The sequence below is a fragment of the Erythrolamprus reginae genome, chromosome 3, assembly GCF_031021105.1.
Source record: "Erythrolamprus reginae isolate rEryReg1 chromosome 3, rEryReg1.hap1, whole genome shotgun sequence".
Classification (NCBI taxonomy): Eukaryota; Metazoa; Chordata; class Lepidosauria; order Squamata; family Dipsadidae; genus Erythrolamprus; species Erythrolamprus reginae.
Window position 1 is genome coordinate 12,534,967 of NC_091952.1, and position 16,017 is coordinate 12,550,983.

General features: G+C 43.3%; 1 protein-coding gene and 1 pseudogene across 1 annotated transcript in view; both read left to right on the plus strand.

Moving 5' to 3' along the window:
- The window catches only part of HRH3 (histamine receptor H3), a 41,166-nt gene extending 30,576 nt beyond the window's left edge, over positions 1–10,590 (plus strand). The window contains exon 3 of the mRNA XM_070744287.1: positions 9,742–10,590. Within this exon, the coding sequence (XP_070600388.1) occupies positions 9,742–10,590 (849 nt within the window). The remainder of the gene's footprint in view (positions 1–9,741) is intronic.
- On the plus strand, positions 1,685–8,365 carry LOC139163434 (serotonin N-acetyltransferase pseudogene; annotated as a pseudogene).
- Positions 10,591–16,017: the final 5,427 nt, after the last annotated feature.

Sequence of the window (16,017 nt, forward strand, 5' to 3'; positions counted from 1 at the left end):
CAGTCGCTGGGATTCGTGCAGTAGCAGGCGGTTCCGGAGGTAATCTGGTCCAATGCCATATAGGGCTTTAAAGGTCATGACCAACACTTTGAATTGTGACCAGAAACTGATCGGCAGCCAATGCAAGCCACGGAGTGTTGAAGAAACGTGGGCGAATCTTGGAAGCCCCACGACGGCTCTCGCTGCTGCGTTCTGCACGATCTGAAGTCTTCCTCTCCCTTCTCCTTTTTGTTTTTATTATACTGCCCTTTCTCTTAGTGAAGAGCTGCAAAAGGTTTTACTATGGGCGTCGCTTATTTTGTGGGTGTGGCTTGCCGGCCATGTGACCAGATGAGAGTGGCTTGATGATCATGTGACTGAGGTGGGTTTAAAGTCATGTGACTGGCTTAAAGGGGGCCAACTTGACATCACTTATGTCAAGGGTTAGGGTTAGGGTGCCTGGCCTCTCCTCACTTGAAAGAGATACAATTTCCATATCTATTTTCTATTACTGAACATCCAAAATATACTATTTAATTCTATGTATAGATGCCATACGTGTACATACAAATTACACAGGCACACAAGAATATACATTATCTACTATATAAACTGTATGTGTATATAAACACACACAGAAACGCACAGCCCTTCTAAAATTATACACATTCAACCTGATTTATTGCGATAGGAAAAACATGTCCAGAGCCCATAAGAGGAAAAAAGAAAAAAAATCACATTTTTTCTACCAGTTCTGTGTTCCTGACAGTACCTGTAGGAGCCTATCACTGCTTTCTCTGGCTTTTCATCCTCCTTCCCTCCTCCTCATTTTTCTCTTCCTCCCTTTCCTTCTCTGTCTTCTTTGCCTTCTCTTTATTCTCATCCTCCTTCCTTCCCAATTCTCTTCCTCCTCCATCTCTTCTTCCTCCTCCTTCTTCCTCTTCCTTTTCTTCCTTCTCCTTTTTGTTTTCATTATCCTCTCCTTTCTCTGATTTCTCCTCCTCCTTCACATCTTCTCCTTTTTCCTTCCTTTGTCCTCCTCCGCATTTTCCTCTTGCTCCCTTTCCTTCTCTTTTTCCTTCTCTTCTTTTTCCTCCTTCTTCCCTCCTTCTCTTCTTTCTCCTTCTCCTACCCCTTCTTCTCCTCTTCCTTTTTTCCCTCCTCCTCCTCCCTCCCTCCTCCTCCTCTTGTTCCTCCTCCATTGCATCTTGTTCCAAAATCATAAATCAGTTGCTTCTCAGAAACCCAGGATGAAATATTGACACATTTATTTATTTTTTCCTGTAATGGAAAATATGGTTAGAGCTGGAAAGAAACATTTGGAGCAAGTTAGAGCAATGAAAAAAAACCTGCAAAGACTTAGGGCTTGGAAAATATTCTTTGCAGACAGTAACAATGAAAGAACCAGCAAGATAAGAGCTGGAAAGATCGTTAGCATCTAGTTTGGACTGGGGGGCTCCATTCCCTCTAAGCTGTGCACGTCTGCGCACGCGCACCCCAAAACACCCCCCGCGCACCCTTTTCCAAGGGCGCGCAAGGAGCTGCCCTGCCCCCCGTGCCTCCCGCCCCCTCGCGCCCCTGGCTTCTCACTGCTGTCCCCCGCCCGCCTGCCCGATCCGCCTCTCTTTCTCCTGCTCCGCTTCCCGCCTTGGAAACTGGTGAAGGTTTTTCTTATTTTGAATGTTCCGAGCGGGCTGGCAGGGGGATGGGGAGCACGCACACCCGCGTGCCCGACATTGTAAATCACCTTCGCCGGCCTCCGCTGTGAGAAGAACAGAGAGAGAATGAGAGAGAGTGAGAGCAACAGACAGAGCAAGATAGAGAGAAAGTGAGAAAGAGAGAGAGAGAAAGAGGGGAGAGAGAAAGAGATAGCAAGAGAGAGAAAGAATGAGAGAAAGAAAACAAGAGAGAAAGAGTGAGAGAGAGAGAAAGAGAGAGAGAAAGAAAACAAGAGAGAAAAAGAGAGAGAGAGCAAGAGGGAGAGAGAGAGAGAAAGAGAGAGAAAGAAAGCAAAAGAGAGAGATGAGAGAGGAAGGAAGAGAGTGAGAGAGAGGAAGAAAGCAAGAGAGAGAGAGACAGCGAAAGCAATAGAGAGAGAGAAGAGTGGAAGGAAGAGAGACAGAGAGAGAAATGATAGAAAAAAGGGGAGAAAAAAGATAAATGAGAAAATGATTGAGGCAGAGAATGACAGGAAAGAGAGAGAAACAAAGAGAGAAGTGACTCTTGATTTAAAGCATATGGTAAAAGCACTTAAATAATAACAGAGAAAAAAAACCCCAGCCCTCACCTGTTTTTATTAATAGTTTTGCTGGTTGTTTTAGTTTTAATAGTAATGGATTTTGGTTTTTTAAAATTATTAATTTCTTTTAATAAAAAAGAAGGGATTTTTTTCTTATTTATTTATTTACTTATTTATTTTCTATGCCACCCAGTCCCAAGGGGACTGCCGCTCAGACACTATACTTTTCCGCCCACACCGAAAAAAAATTAGAGGGAACATTGCTGGGGGGGAAAGAAAGCTTAGAAAAAAAGCTGTATTTAGAGTATAAGAGGCACCTGAATTTTCAGCCTCTTTTAGAGAAGTGCGTCTTATACTCCAAAAAATATGGTAGATAGATAGATAGATAAATAGATAATAATAACAACAAAACAAAACAACAACAATAATAATAATAATAATTTATTAGATTTGTATGCCGCCCCTCTCCGAGGACTCGGAGCGGCTCACAACAAGCAATACAAAATACAAATCCAAAATTAAAAACAAATTTAAAACCCTTATTAAATAACAATCATACAACCGAAACAAATCATACATAAAACGGAACAGCCAAGGGGTATATCAATTTCCCCATGCCTGGCGACATAGGTGGGTTTTCAGGAGTTTGCGAAAGGGGGGAGTTGATTCCAGAGGGCTGGGGCCGCCATAGAGAAGGCTCTTCCCCTGGGTCCCACCAGACGACATTGTTTTGTCGATAGGACTTGAAGAAGGCCAACTCTGTGGGACCTAATTGGTTGCTGGGATTCGTGCGGCAGAAGGCGGTCCTAAAGGTATTCTGGTCCAATTTCATGTAGGGATAGATAGATAGATTACATAGATAGATAGATAGATAGATAGATAGATAGATAGATAGATAGATAGATAGATAGATAGATAGATAGATAGATTAGATAGATTAGATAGATTAGATAGATAGATAGAAACAGCTAAACTCTCTTTGTGAAGAAGAACTGATTAGTACAGTATTCTTGGAGAAGGAATAGAATCAAAAGATTGATGCAGCCATTTTCAGCTGAAATGCATTCTGCCAGGCACCTGAACATTCCTTGCTACGATATGATTTCTCTACCCCACGGCCAACATTTTCTGATGCAGGAAACAATTTCATACAAAACCATTCTTCTGGGAACATCCAGTTTCAAAGACTCATTTTAGATGAATGCGCATCTAAAAGATATTGCATTCCGGAAAATAATCACTTGAGGAATATGTAAACATATTACTGGCCTTTTTGATTGCAACAATAAATATGATTGGATCTGAATATGCATACATTAAAGTAAATAGACCAACTATTTATATCTTTGTGGAAAAGTGGACTAATTTTCATACTGATGTGGAACTACTGCAGTGATAAGGCATATTGCCTCCTGCAGCCTGAATCCCAGCGGCTGGTGAGGTCCCACAGAGTTGGCCTTCTACAGGTCCCATCAAGTAAACACTGACCTAGACAATGTCGTTTGGCAAGACCTAGGCAAAGAGCCTTCTCTGTGGGGGCCCCGCCCCTCTGGAATCAGCTCTCCCCAGAGATTTGCACTGCCCCCACCCTCCTCGCCTTCCATAAGAGCCTAAAGTCTCATCTATGCCACCGAGCTTGGGGTCATTAGATTCTACCCCCTTGGCCAATGAATGTATAGTAGGTTTGTTTGAATGGGTAGGTGTACATGTTAATAGGCCTTTTAGTTTCTTTTTAAATGTAATTTTTAATTTTAAGTTTAATTATTATCTCAATGTATACTGCTTTTATATGTTATAAGCTTCCCCGAGTCTTCGGAGAGTGTTCTGCCGGGCTCTCTAGTATGAGCCTCCCGAAAATTCAAGGGTACAAATTTCAGACACACACACATGTTTGAAAATTCGAAACAATGTTCTTTATCACAAAATTCAAAATAAACGAAGCACTCTTTTTGTATTGCAAAGAGCACTCGTTCCAAAACAACCTGGTAATCTGTACAATTCCCTTAATCAGTCCTTAAGTACTTAGCTGGCAGCTGTGAAGAAATGTCACAGCCCTTCTTCTTCCACGAAGTGAAACACACACACACTTTGCTCTGCTTTGGTTTCAAAGTCGTGAAAAATCAACAAACAAAGTCCGGAAACAGCAAGGCAGTTCTGAAGAACAACGATCAGATAATCTTCCACAACGGCCAAACTCACACGCTGCTATTTATATCAGCAGCACTAATTACTGGAGCCCCAACCAAACACAGGTGGTCTCTCTTATCTCCTGTAATATGCCCTCAATTGGTCTCTTCTACGCATAACTCTGCGCCTGCGTGGGTCCAAGACTTCCGCATCCGAATTGACCGAAGATAATGGAGATTGACTTCCTGGGCTGTGTGCCAAGCCCCCCTCTTCCAAGTCACTCCCACCTTCTTCTTTGTCCAGGGAAACTGAACTACCTGACTATGTCGGCAATAAAACAGGCCTATGTGTTGTGGTTAGCTCTGGCCCAGCTCCTGCCCCAAAGACTGTGGTTGTGGGGGAGACATCCACATGCCGCAGGCCTGTTTTGCTCCCGGTGGAATCTGCTGATGAAGGCTCCTCTGACCAAGAAGACATGAGTGACAGGGAGGAGGAGAGTGTGGCAGACAGCTCAGAAGGAGATCAATTATCTAGCTCCTCCTTAGATTCGGAACAAGAGTTAATGATACAGCCACGCATGCGGAGAGCGATGCATAGGAAGCAACAACTGAGAGATTATTATCAAAGAAAATGAGGCCACCTGTGGTTGGGTGGGGCTGTGGTCATTAGTGAGGCTGCTATAAATATAAATATAAATAGCAGCCTGTGGGTTTGGCCATTGTGGAGGATTATCTGATCGTTGTGTTTCATGCCTGCCTTGCTGACTTCGACCTTTGTGTGCTGATTTTTCCCCGCTTTGAAACTAAACCAGAGCAAAGTATGCTTCACTTTGTGACAGAAGAAGGACTGGGAATTGCCACAGCTGCAAGCTAAGTATCTCAGAACTGATAAGGGACTTGTACAAATTACCAGGTTGTTTGGAGACAAGTGCTCTTTGCTATACAAAAAGAGTGCTTAGTTTATTTGAATTTTCGGTATAAAGAACATTGTTTTGAATTTTCAAACGTGTGTGTGTCTGAAATTTGTATCTGTGAATTTTCGGGAGGATTCTACCAGATAGCTCGACAGAACACCTATGACATGTTGAAGTTTCCCCTGCATCCACCTCCACATAGAAAGATAGAAACATAGAAATCTGACGGCAGAAAAAGACCTCATAGTCCATCTAGTCTTCCCTTATACCATTTCCTGTATTTTATCTTAGGATAGATATATATTTATCCCAGTCATGTTTAAATTCAGTTACTGTGGATTTATCTACCACGTCTGCTGGAAGTTTGTTCCAAGGATCTACTACTCTTTCAGTAAAATAATATTTTCTCATGTTGCTCTTGATCTTTCCTCCAACTAACTTCAGATTGTGTCCCCTTGTTCTTGTGTTCACTTTCCTATTAAAAACACTTCCCTCCTGGACCTTATTTAACCCTTTAATATATTTAAATGTTTCAATCATGTCCCCCCTTTTCCTTCTGTCCTCCAGACTATACAAATTGAGTTCATTAAGTCTCTCCTGATACGTTTTATGCTTAAGACGTTCCACCATTCTTGTAGCCTGTCTTTGAACCCGTTCAATTTTGTCAATATCTTTTTGTAGGTGAGGTCTCCAGAACTGAACACAGCATTCTAAATGTGGTCTCACCAGCATTCTATATAGCGGGATCATAATCTCCCTCTTCCTGCTTGTTATACCTCTAGCTATGCAGCCAAGCATCCTACTTGCTTTTCCTACCGCCTAACTGCACTGTTCACCCATTTTGAGACTGTCAGAAATCACTACCCCTAAATCCTTTTCTTCTGAAGTATTTGCTAACACAGAACTGCCAATACAATACTCAGATTGAGGATTCCTTTTCCCCAAGTGCATTATTTTACATTTGGAAACATTAAACTGCAGTTTCCATTGCTTTGACCATTTATCTAGTAAAGCTAAATCATTTACCATATTACAGACGCCTCCAGGAATATCAAACCCTATTGCACACTTGTACACACATTCCCTGGGGCAGGAGCTGGGTCAGAACCACCCACAACAGAGAGGGGCGACATATAAATTTAATAAATAATAAATAAATAATAATAATAATCATACTTAATTTAAAATAAGATACAGATAGTCCTTTACTTATTGGGCCCAGAAACTCCATTGCTAAGCAATGTGGATGTTAACTGAATCACATTCGATTTTATTACCTTTTTGGTGCAGTCAATTAAATGGATTGCACAGTCATTGTGTTGGTGCAGTGCTTAAAATGTGGTACTGCAGGCTAAGTCACTACTCACTGCCAGAAGTTCGATCCTGACCGGCTCAAGTTTGACTCAGCCTTCCAGCCTCCTGAATTGGGTAAAATGAGGATCCAGATTGTTGGGAGCAATGTCAACGACTACTTCAGCTCCAACCAGAACAACACACAAGAACGCAACAGATACAAACTTAAAGTAAACCACTCTAAACTAGACTGCAAGAAATACGACTTTAGTAACCAAGTAGTTGATGCATGGAACTCATTAATGGACTCTGTGGTATCATCACCTAACCCCCAAATTTTACCCCTAGACTATCCACCGTTGATCTCTCCCAATTCCTAAGAGGTCAGTAAGGGGCGTGCATAAGTGCACCACCCTCCCGCACTCCCCCCCCCCACTTTTGGCACACAAACCAAAAAAGGATCACAATTATTGGTACAGGCCAGCAATGGACTACGAGCCGGAATGCTAAATTGCGCTCGCCACGGCAGCTCATAAGTTCTTGCAGGACGAGTACGATTTTGCTGTTGCACCTGGGAGGTAGCAAAATTGCGCCCGTGTTTCGGCGAAGTTTTACCTGTGGCTCTGTTTGCGATTTTGCTCTCTCCACAGGTGCAGCAGCAAAATCGCCCTGGTCCCGCAAGAACTTATGAGCCACGGCGATGAGCACAATTTAGCACACCACTGGTATAAGCCCAGTGATGGTGAACCTATGACACAGGTGCCCCAGCTGGCACGCAGAGCCATATCTGCTGGCACACAAGCCATTGCCCTAGCTCAGCTCCAAATGCATGTGTGTGCCGGCCAGCTCATTTTTGGGTTGCACAGAGGCTCTAGGAGGGCGTTTTTGGCTTCCAGAGAGCATCCGGGGGGAGGGTGCTTTTATCCTCCCCTAGCTTCAAGTGAGTTTCACGTTTCAAGTTTTATTGGATTTATATGCCGCCCCTCTCCGAAAACTCGGGGCGGCTAACAGCGATCATAAACAGTATACAATAATAATCCAATACTAAAAGCGAATTAAAAAACCCTTAATATACAAAACCAAACATACATACAAACATACCATGCATACAATTGTAACGGCCTAGGGGGAGAAGAAATCTTAATTCCCCCATGCCTGGCGGCAGAGGTGGGTTTTAAGAAGCTTATGAAAGGCAAGGAGGGTGGGGGCAATTCCAGCGTCGACACACTCTTCCTGCAAGCGAATTCCGGTGTCTCACACCTGAAGATGCCATTGGAGTATTTGAAATTGAGAGAGAAGCCTTTATTTCAGTGTCAGAAGACTGCCCCCTCCACCTGGATGAGTTTCGCCATTTTCTTAAGTTATGTCCTGAGTTGTCACTTGGCTTGTTTGAAGAAGGCCAACTAGTTCCTTTCATTATTGGCTCCCTCTGGGACCAGGAAAGACTAAGCCAGGATGCACTGACTCTACACAAGCCCGATGGTACCACAGTCCACATACATGTTCTGGCAGTACATCGCACTTTCCGTCAGCAAGGCAAAGGATCTATCTTGATGTGGCGCTACCTACAGTACTTATGCTCTTTGCCCTATGTGCGTCGAGCCACACTGATGTGTGAGGACTTTCTCATTCCCTTTTGTACTAAGTGTGGCTTTAAAGTGATAGGCCCCAGTGAGATCACTATTGGTTCATTAAATTTTATTGAGATGAACTGCGCTATTCGGGCTCATGCATTTATGCGCAGAAATAGTGGCTGCTGAGATATTTCCCCTTCTTGTTAATTTCCAACTATCTGGTTAGAAAATAAAATAATATCTGCTGTGATTCTCAGTCCTTCGGATGGAACTGAAGTCTGATGAATCCATGAAGAACTAAAAGGCAAGACCTTAGTTGTCCTTGAGTGTAAGCCACCCCGAGTCTTCAGAGAGGGGCGGCATACAAATCTAATAAACTATAAACTACTATAATAAACTAATCTCTGGGGGGAGTTGGTTCCAGAGGGCCGGGGCCGCCACAGAGAAGGTTCTTCCCCTGGGTCCCGCCAAGCGGCATTGTTTAGTTGACGGGACCCGGAGAAAACCCACTCTGTGGGACCTAACTGGCCACTGGGATTCGTGCGGCAGAAGGCGGTCCCTGAGAACCTAGGGAGGGCAAAACACGAGCCTACTGGGCCCACCAGAAGTTTGGAAACAAACCATTTCCGGCCTCCAGAGGCCTCCAGAGGGCAAGGAAAACTGTTTTTGCCCTCTCCAGGCATTGAATTATGAGTGTGGGCACTCGTGCATGCGTGATAGCATCTTCACGCACTCTTTCGGCACCGAAGGAAATAAAGGTTTGCCATCACTGATATAGGGTTTCCTGCTGAGCAGAAGTTTGGACTAGAAGACCTCCAAGGTCCCTTCCAAATCTTGTCATTCTAGTTCGGAAACTTCAGATCGTGCAGAACGCAGCTGCGAGAGCAGTCATGGGCTTTTCCAAATATGCCCATGTTACTCCAACACTCCGCAGTCTGCATTGGTTGCCGATCAGTTTCCAGTCACAATTCAAAGTGTTGGTTATGACCTATAAAGCACTTCATGGCATCGGACCAGGATATCTCCGGGACCGCCTTCTGCCGCACGAATCCCAGCGACCGGTCAGGTCCCACAGAGTTGGCCTTCTCCGGGTCCCGTCAACTAAACAATGTCGCCTGGCGGGACCCAGGGGAAGAGCCTTCTCTGTGGTGGCTCTGACCCTCTAGAATCAGCTCCCTCCAGAGATTAGAACTGCCCCTACCCTCCTTGCCTTTTGTAAACTCCTCAAAACCCACCTCTGTCGTCAAGCGTGGGGGAGCTGAGGCATCTCCCCCTGCCTATGTAGTTTTAGTGCATGATATGACTGTATGTATGTTTTTTATATTGGGGTTCCTTGTTGTTAGATTTTTTTAAATGTACAATTGCCATTTTAGATTTTAAATTATTAGATTTGTCAATACATATTGTTCTTTATCACTGTTGTGAGCCGCCCCGAGTCTGCGGAGAGGGGCGGCATACAAATCTAATAAATAAATAAATAAATAAATAAAATCAATAATACTAAGCAGCAAGAAAATATTGGACAGGGATAATCAATTATTTTCCTTTGAACTGAATATCTCTGCAGGGAGAGGATGTTCTGTTATTAAACGTGGCCCATTGTTTTCCCTTTTCAGGTCTCGTACCGAGCCCAGCAAGGAGACACCAAGCGAGCCGTATTCAAGATGGTGATGGTCTGGGTTTTAGCTTTCTTGCTCTACGGACCTGCAATTATCAGCTGGGAATACATAACCGGCCGGAGCATTATTCCCGACGGGGAATGCTACGCGGAATTTTTTTACAACTGGTACTTTCTCATCACGGCCTCCACCATTGAGTTCTTCACCCCTTTCCTCAGCGTGACGTTTTTCAACTTGAGCATCTACCTGAACATACAGAAACGGACCAAAATCTGTCAGGAGATTCTTCACGACAACCAGAATTTCGTGGAGGAGAACGAAATGAACATGGGGCCCAAGCTTTCCGTGAAATGCTGTAAGTGGGAAGGAAAAGACCCAGGAAGCCTGAACCTTCCAAAATGGGACAACCCAGAAGACGATGCACGAGGAAGTATCAACGCAAAGGGTTTGCGGGACTCCTTGGCAGAACCGAAACCTTCTAGCAAAAGGAATTACAAAGATTGGGCAGCTAACCTTTCTTTAGAGAGAGGGTTGAAGGTTACCTCCCAGAATGTGACGCAGCGATTCAGGCTGACTAGGGACAAGAAGGTAGCAAAATCACTAGCGGTCATTGTGGGCATTTTTGGCCTTTGTTGGGCACCGTACACCCTTCTCATGATTATCCGTGCTGCTTGCCATGGTCACTGTATCCCTGTGTATTGGTACGAGGCTTCTTTCTGGCTCTTGTGGGTCAATTCGGCCATCAACCCCGTCCTTTATCCGCTCTGTCACTACAGCTTCAGGAGAGCCTTTGTTAAACTCTTGTGTCCAAAGAAACTGAAGATCCAGCCCCATAATCAGCAGTAGCACTTAGTAATAGCACTTAGACATATACCACTTCACAGTGCTTTTACAGCCCTCTCTAAGTGGTTTACAGGGTCAACATATCGCCCCCAACCATCTGGGTCCTCATTTTATCCACCTCGGAAGGATGGAAGGCTGAGTCAACCTTGATCCTGGTGAGATTTGAACTGGTGAGCCACAGCCAGCAGAAGCAGCTTGCAGTACTGCACTCCAACCACTATGCCACCAAGGCTCATAATTCTCTCCAGAAATGTTGGAAGTAATTGAATTAGGTAGAAGTAATCGCATCAAGATTTCTTTGAAGATGTATTGATGGTAAGAGCTACAAAGGATGAAGAAGATACCAAATTTATCTAGGTCTTGGGTTTGTGACCTTTGAGATCTGCGCGTGCTGATCCACCAAGGCTACCAGACATTGGAGGCCAGAAGAACATTCAGAGCAGAAGAGAAGTGAGCACTCCGCAAAGCCAGAGCTGGAAATGATGTGACAATGGTGTCCACACCTGTCTGCCCAACATGTGGCAGAACATTTCGTGCCCATATAGGCCTTGCCAGCCACCTGCAGACACATTGTAAACAGCCCACAACCCATTAGATGTCAAGTTCCTCTTTGAACACAATGGACGAATATCACATATGTGGATTCAATGTGGTCCTCCTGTTCTCTTTTTGTGTCTCTGGAGCCCTGAAATTGCATTGCTGAAAGCTGACCAAAAAATTTGAATATGTGTAGGATGGGGAAAAAAAAAAAAGACTGAGTACCATAACTCTGGTAGACGTCTTGAAGATCTTTAGAAATTGAGTCAAACTTTTCCAGAGTCATTTTTTCCTGTTTAATTCTGTCCAGCCAAAAATGGATTTCGGAGTAGATCCGGATACATCAAGTTGAGTTTGAGCAAACACGCATTTAAACAATAGGAGATATTTCCTGACATTGAGAACAATTGATCCATGGAACAGCTTGTCCCCAGAAGTTGTGAGTGCTCTAGCACTGGAAGTTTTTAAGAAGATGTTGGATAAAAATGTTATAGGGTTTCCTGCCTAAGCAGGGAGTTGGACAAGAAGACCTCCAAGGTCCCTTCCATCTCTGCTATTCTGTTCTGTTCTGTTCTACTCCATTCCATTCTATTCCATTCCATTCCATTCCATTCTATTCTATTCTATATTCTATTCTATTCTACTCTACTCTATTCTTTATTTATTCTATTCTGTTCTACTCCACCCCACCCCACCCCATTAAATTCCATTCCATTCCATTCTATTCCATAACATTCTATTCTATTCTATTCTATATTCTATTCTATTCTATTCTACTCTACTCTATTCTTTATTTATTCTATTCTGTTCTGTTCTATTCCACCCCACCCCATTCAATTCCATTCCTTTCCATTCCATTCTATTCTATTCTATATTCTATTATACTCTACTCTACTCTATTCTTTATTTATTCTATTCTGTTCTGTTCTACTCCACCCCACCCCACCCCATTCAATTCCATTCCTTTCCTTTCCATTCCATTCCATTCTATTCTAAATATACACTCTTCAAATCCACATTGTTAAAATTTTCAGATACAACGAAGGGAAAGAAATGTCCAGCGATGTCCAACCTACAGGCATCCCTTGATTTACAACAACAACTGAGACTGGAATTTCCGTTGATAAGCGATGTGATCTTTGGGTGGGTCATTCCCCAACAGTTGCTGATTTTGCGATCTTTTTTGCTGTGGAACCAATCCGGCTTTCCCCATCTTGACTTTGCTCATGGGAAACCAACTAGAAGGTTGTGAAGGGTGATCACATGACCCTGGGATTCTCCAATTGTCATAAAGGCATGCCAGCAGCCAACAAAAATCATGTGACCAAAGGGACACGATCAGGCAGAGGTTACACTTTCCGGTACGCTCTGCGAGACTGTCATGGCAGCGCAAGATTCAACTTCTGCCATGCACAGCAAGAACAATCTTATGCAAGGACGCTCTCACATGTGAGTTTTCACCTATTTTCAGTATGTGCAAAAGCAAAAAACCCAACCAAAGTCAGCAAAATCTCACGCATGAAAGTGTCCTTGCACGAGATTTCACTTGCTGCGCATGCACAGAAGCCAAATCTCATGCGGTGCACGTGCATGCACACGTCGGGGTCACTGAGATGCGTGCACATCTCCATTTCCGCTATCGGAGCCCCGATCCCAGCCGTTCCAGCTGCAACCCATTACTGGACACGATGATGGTCGCAAGTGCAAAGACCAGTCACATGTCACTTTTGTTAGCAGAGTTGTACTTTTGAACGGTCACAACCAAATCAGGGGCGGGTGCCAACTTACCTCGCTACTGGTTCACTTCCTCCTGCGCCACATGACTATGTCTCGCTATACAAGAATCCCTGCATTTTTTTTAATTTAAAAAAGCTGAAAACAAAATAGCGACCGTACGCACAGTGGTGGAAACTCGGCTTCTGCACATGTGCAGAAGATAAATTTTTGAAAAATTTGCATAAGAAATTTCAAAAACAAATTCAATTTTTAAATTTTAAATGGCTGCGTTCTGTCTATAAGATGTACCAACATTTCTACCCTCTTTTGGTGGTGGAGGGAAGTTCGTCTTATATTCCGAAATACGGTAATTAATTATGAACGATAATGCAAAAAAAAAAAATCAAATCTGAATATTACTAAGTCAAAATTCTATTTTCAATTTAACTGTGAGATTTATTTATTTGACTTCTATTCCGCCCAATCCCGAAAGACTGAAGATCGCAAGTGTTTTCTGTTGCTGATATTAATAAGGATTTCCCCAACCTATTTTTCCTTTTTCCTTCCTAAATTTCTGTGATGAGAAAGAGATTCGTTTTCAACGGCTCCATTCACAAGGGAACTACTGTCAACGCTGCATGGATATGAAAAGATTTATTTATTTATTTATTTATTTATTTATTTATTTATTTATTTATTTATTTATTTATTTATTTATTTATTTATTTATTTATTTATTTATTTATTTATTTATTAGATTTGTATGCCGCCCCTCTCCGCGGCTCACAACAGTGATAAAGAACAATATGTATTGACAAATCTAATAATTTAAAATCTAAAATAGCAATTGTACATTTAAAAAATCTAAAAACAAGGAACCCCAATATAAAAAACATACATACAGTCATATCATGCACTAAAACTACATAGGCAGAGGGAGATGTCTCAGTTCCCCCACGCTTGACAACAGAGGTGGGTTTTGAGGAGTTTACGAAAGGCAAAGAGGGTGGAGGCAGTTCTAACCTCTGGAGGGAGCTGATTCCAGAGGGTCGGAGCTGCCACAGAGAAGGCTCTTCCCCTGGGTCCCGCCAGACGACATTGTTTAGTCGACGGGACCCAGAGAAGGCCAACTCTGTGGGACCTAACCAGCCGCTGGGATTCGTGCGGCAGAAGGCGGTCTCGCAGGTATCCTGGTCCGGTGCCATGAAGGGCTTTATAGGTAATAACCAACACTTTGAATTGTGACCGGAAACTGATCGGCAACCAGTGCAGACTGCGGAGTGTTGGAGTAACATGGGCATATTTGGAAAAGCCCATGATTGCTCTCGCAGCTGCATTCTGCACGATCTGAAGTTTCCGAACATTCTTCAAAGATGTCATTATCCCACAGTGATGACATTTTTCCTCATTTGCTCAGGTTGTTCAACAAAGTATTTATTTTTCCTCCTGCACCTCTTATATTGTTTTTGGTTTCATTGGGAGGAAAAGCTATCTTGATAACAAAAGGAGCTGGAAGCTCTCAAATACAAGAGGTCACGTTCAGTTCATTTTTAAAAACTAAATGAAATTTACTCTCATTAAAGGACTAAATTCGGAGTCTAACAATACCTAGCTACAATTCTGCAGGGTACCCAGCATTCTTCAGGGAATGCTGAAGAGTGGAATATTGAATTTTTTAGCCTAGTACGAAAGAAACTAAGTCACTGAAGACCTAGCTTAGCTCAGCAATCGTTCGGTAAAGAAATATAGAAGTGGCTTTGAAGAAGGGATTCAGCTGTATAAATATCAGCTTAGCCCTGATAGCTTCTGCCAACCTAGCAGTTTGAAACCACATTAAAATATGCAAGTAGAAAAATAGGGACCGCCTTTGGTAGGAAGATAACATTGTTCTGTGTGCCTTTGGCGTGAGTCATGCCTGCCACATCACCATGAAGACGTCTTTGGACAGTGCTGGCTATTCGGCTGTTCTGTCGAGCTCTCTGGTAGAATCCTCCCAAAAATGCACAATTTCAGACACACACACGTTTGAAAATTCAAAGCAATGTTCTTTATACCGAAAATGCAAATAAACAGAGCACTCTTTTTGTATAGCAAAGAGCACTGGTCTCCAAACAAATTGGTAATTTGTACAAGTCCCTTATCAGTTCTGTGATACTCAGCTTGCAGCTGTGAGGCAATTCACAGTCCTTCTTTCACAAAGTGAAACACACTTTGCTCTGGGTTAGTTTCAAAGCGGGGAAAAATCAGCACACAAAAGGTCAAAGTCAGCAAAGCAGTCATGAAACACAACGATCAGATAATCCTCCACAATGGCCAAACCCACAGGCTGCTATTTATAGCAGCCTCACTAATTACCACAACCCCACCCAACCACAGATGGCCTCATTTTCTTTGATAATACTCTCTCAGTTGTTGTTGCCTATGCATCGCTCTCCGCAAGCGTGGCTGTATCATTAACTCTTGTTCTGAATCCAAGGAGGAGCTAGATAATTGATCTCCTTCTGAGCTGTCTGCCACACTCTCCTCCTTCCTGTCACTCATGTCTTCTTGGTCAGAGGAGCCTTCATCAGCAGATTCCACTGGGGGCAAAACAGGCCTGCAGCATGTGGATGTCTCCCCCACATCCACAGTCCTTGGGGCAGGAGCTGGGCCAGAGCTAACCACAACATTCGGCTTTGAAACAGAGGTGAGTATTGCCCCCTAGAGTCAGGAATGAGTATCAGATATGTGTGAGGGGAGCCTTTACTGTTACCTTTCAGCCCTGATAGACAGGAAAGTGTGAGGAAGAAACTCAAGATGGTCCTCACTTGATCCTCTTCAGGAAACGAGGAGTCAAATCATCTTTGCTGGGCTTTCAGGTTTTTGTTATTATATCCTATGATGGGCTGCCCAAAGTTTTACTGCCACACTGTGGGCGTGGCTTATTTTATGACTGTGGCTTGATGGGCATGTGACCCGGTAGGAGTGGCTTGACAATCATGTGACCTGGGTGGCTTAAAGGTCATGTGACTGGGCGGGAGTGGCTTACCGACCAAGATAAGTTTTCAAAGAGGTGCTTGGACTCTTTTTCAGTTGATTAAGTCACATTATTTGAATAGCCACAAAAAGGAGAAATGATAGACAGCGTTATTTGTTGAGGAGCACAGTAACATTTGAAAGTTTTGTACTGAAACCACA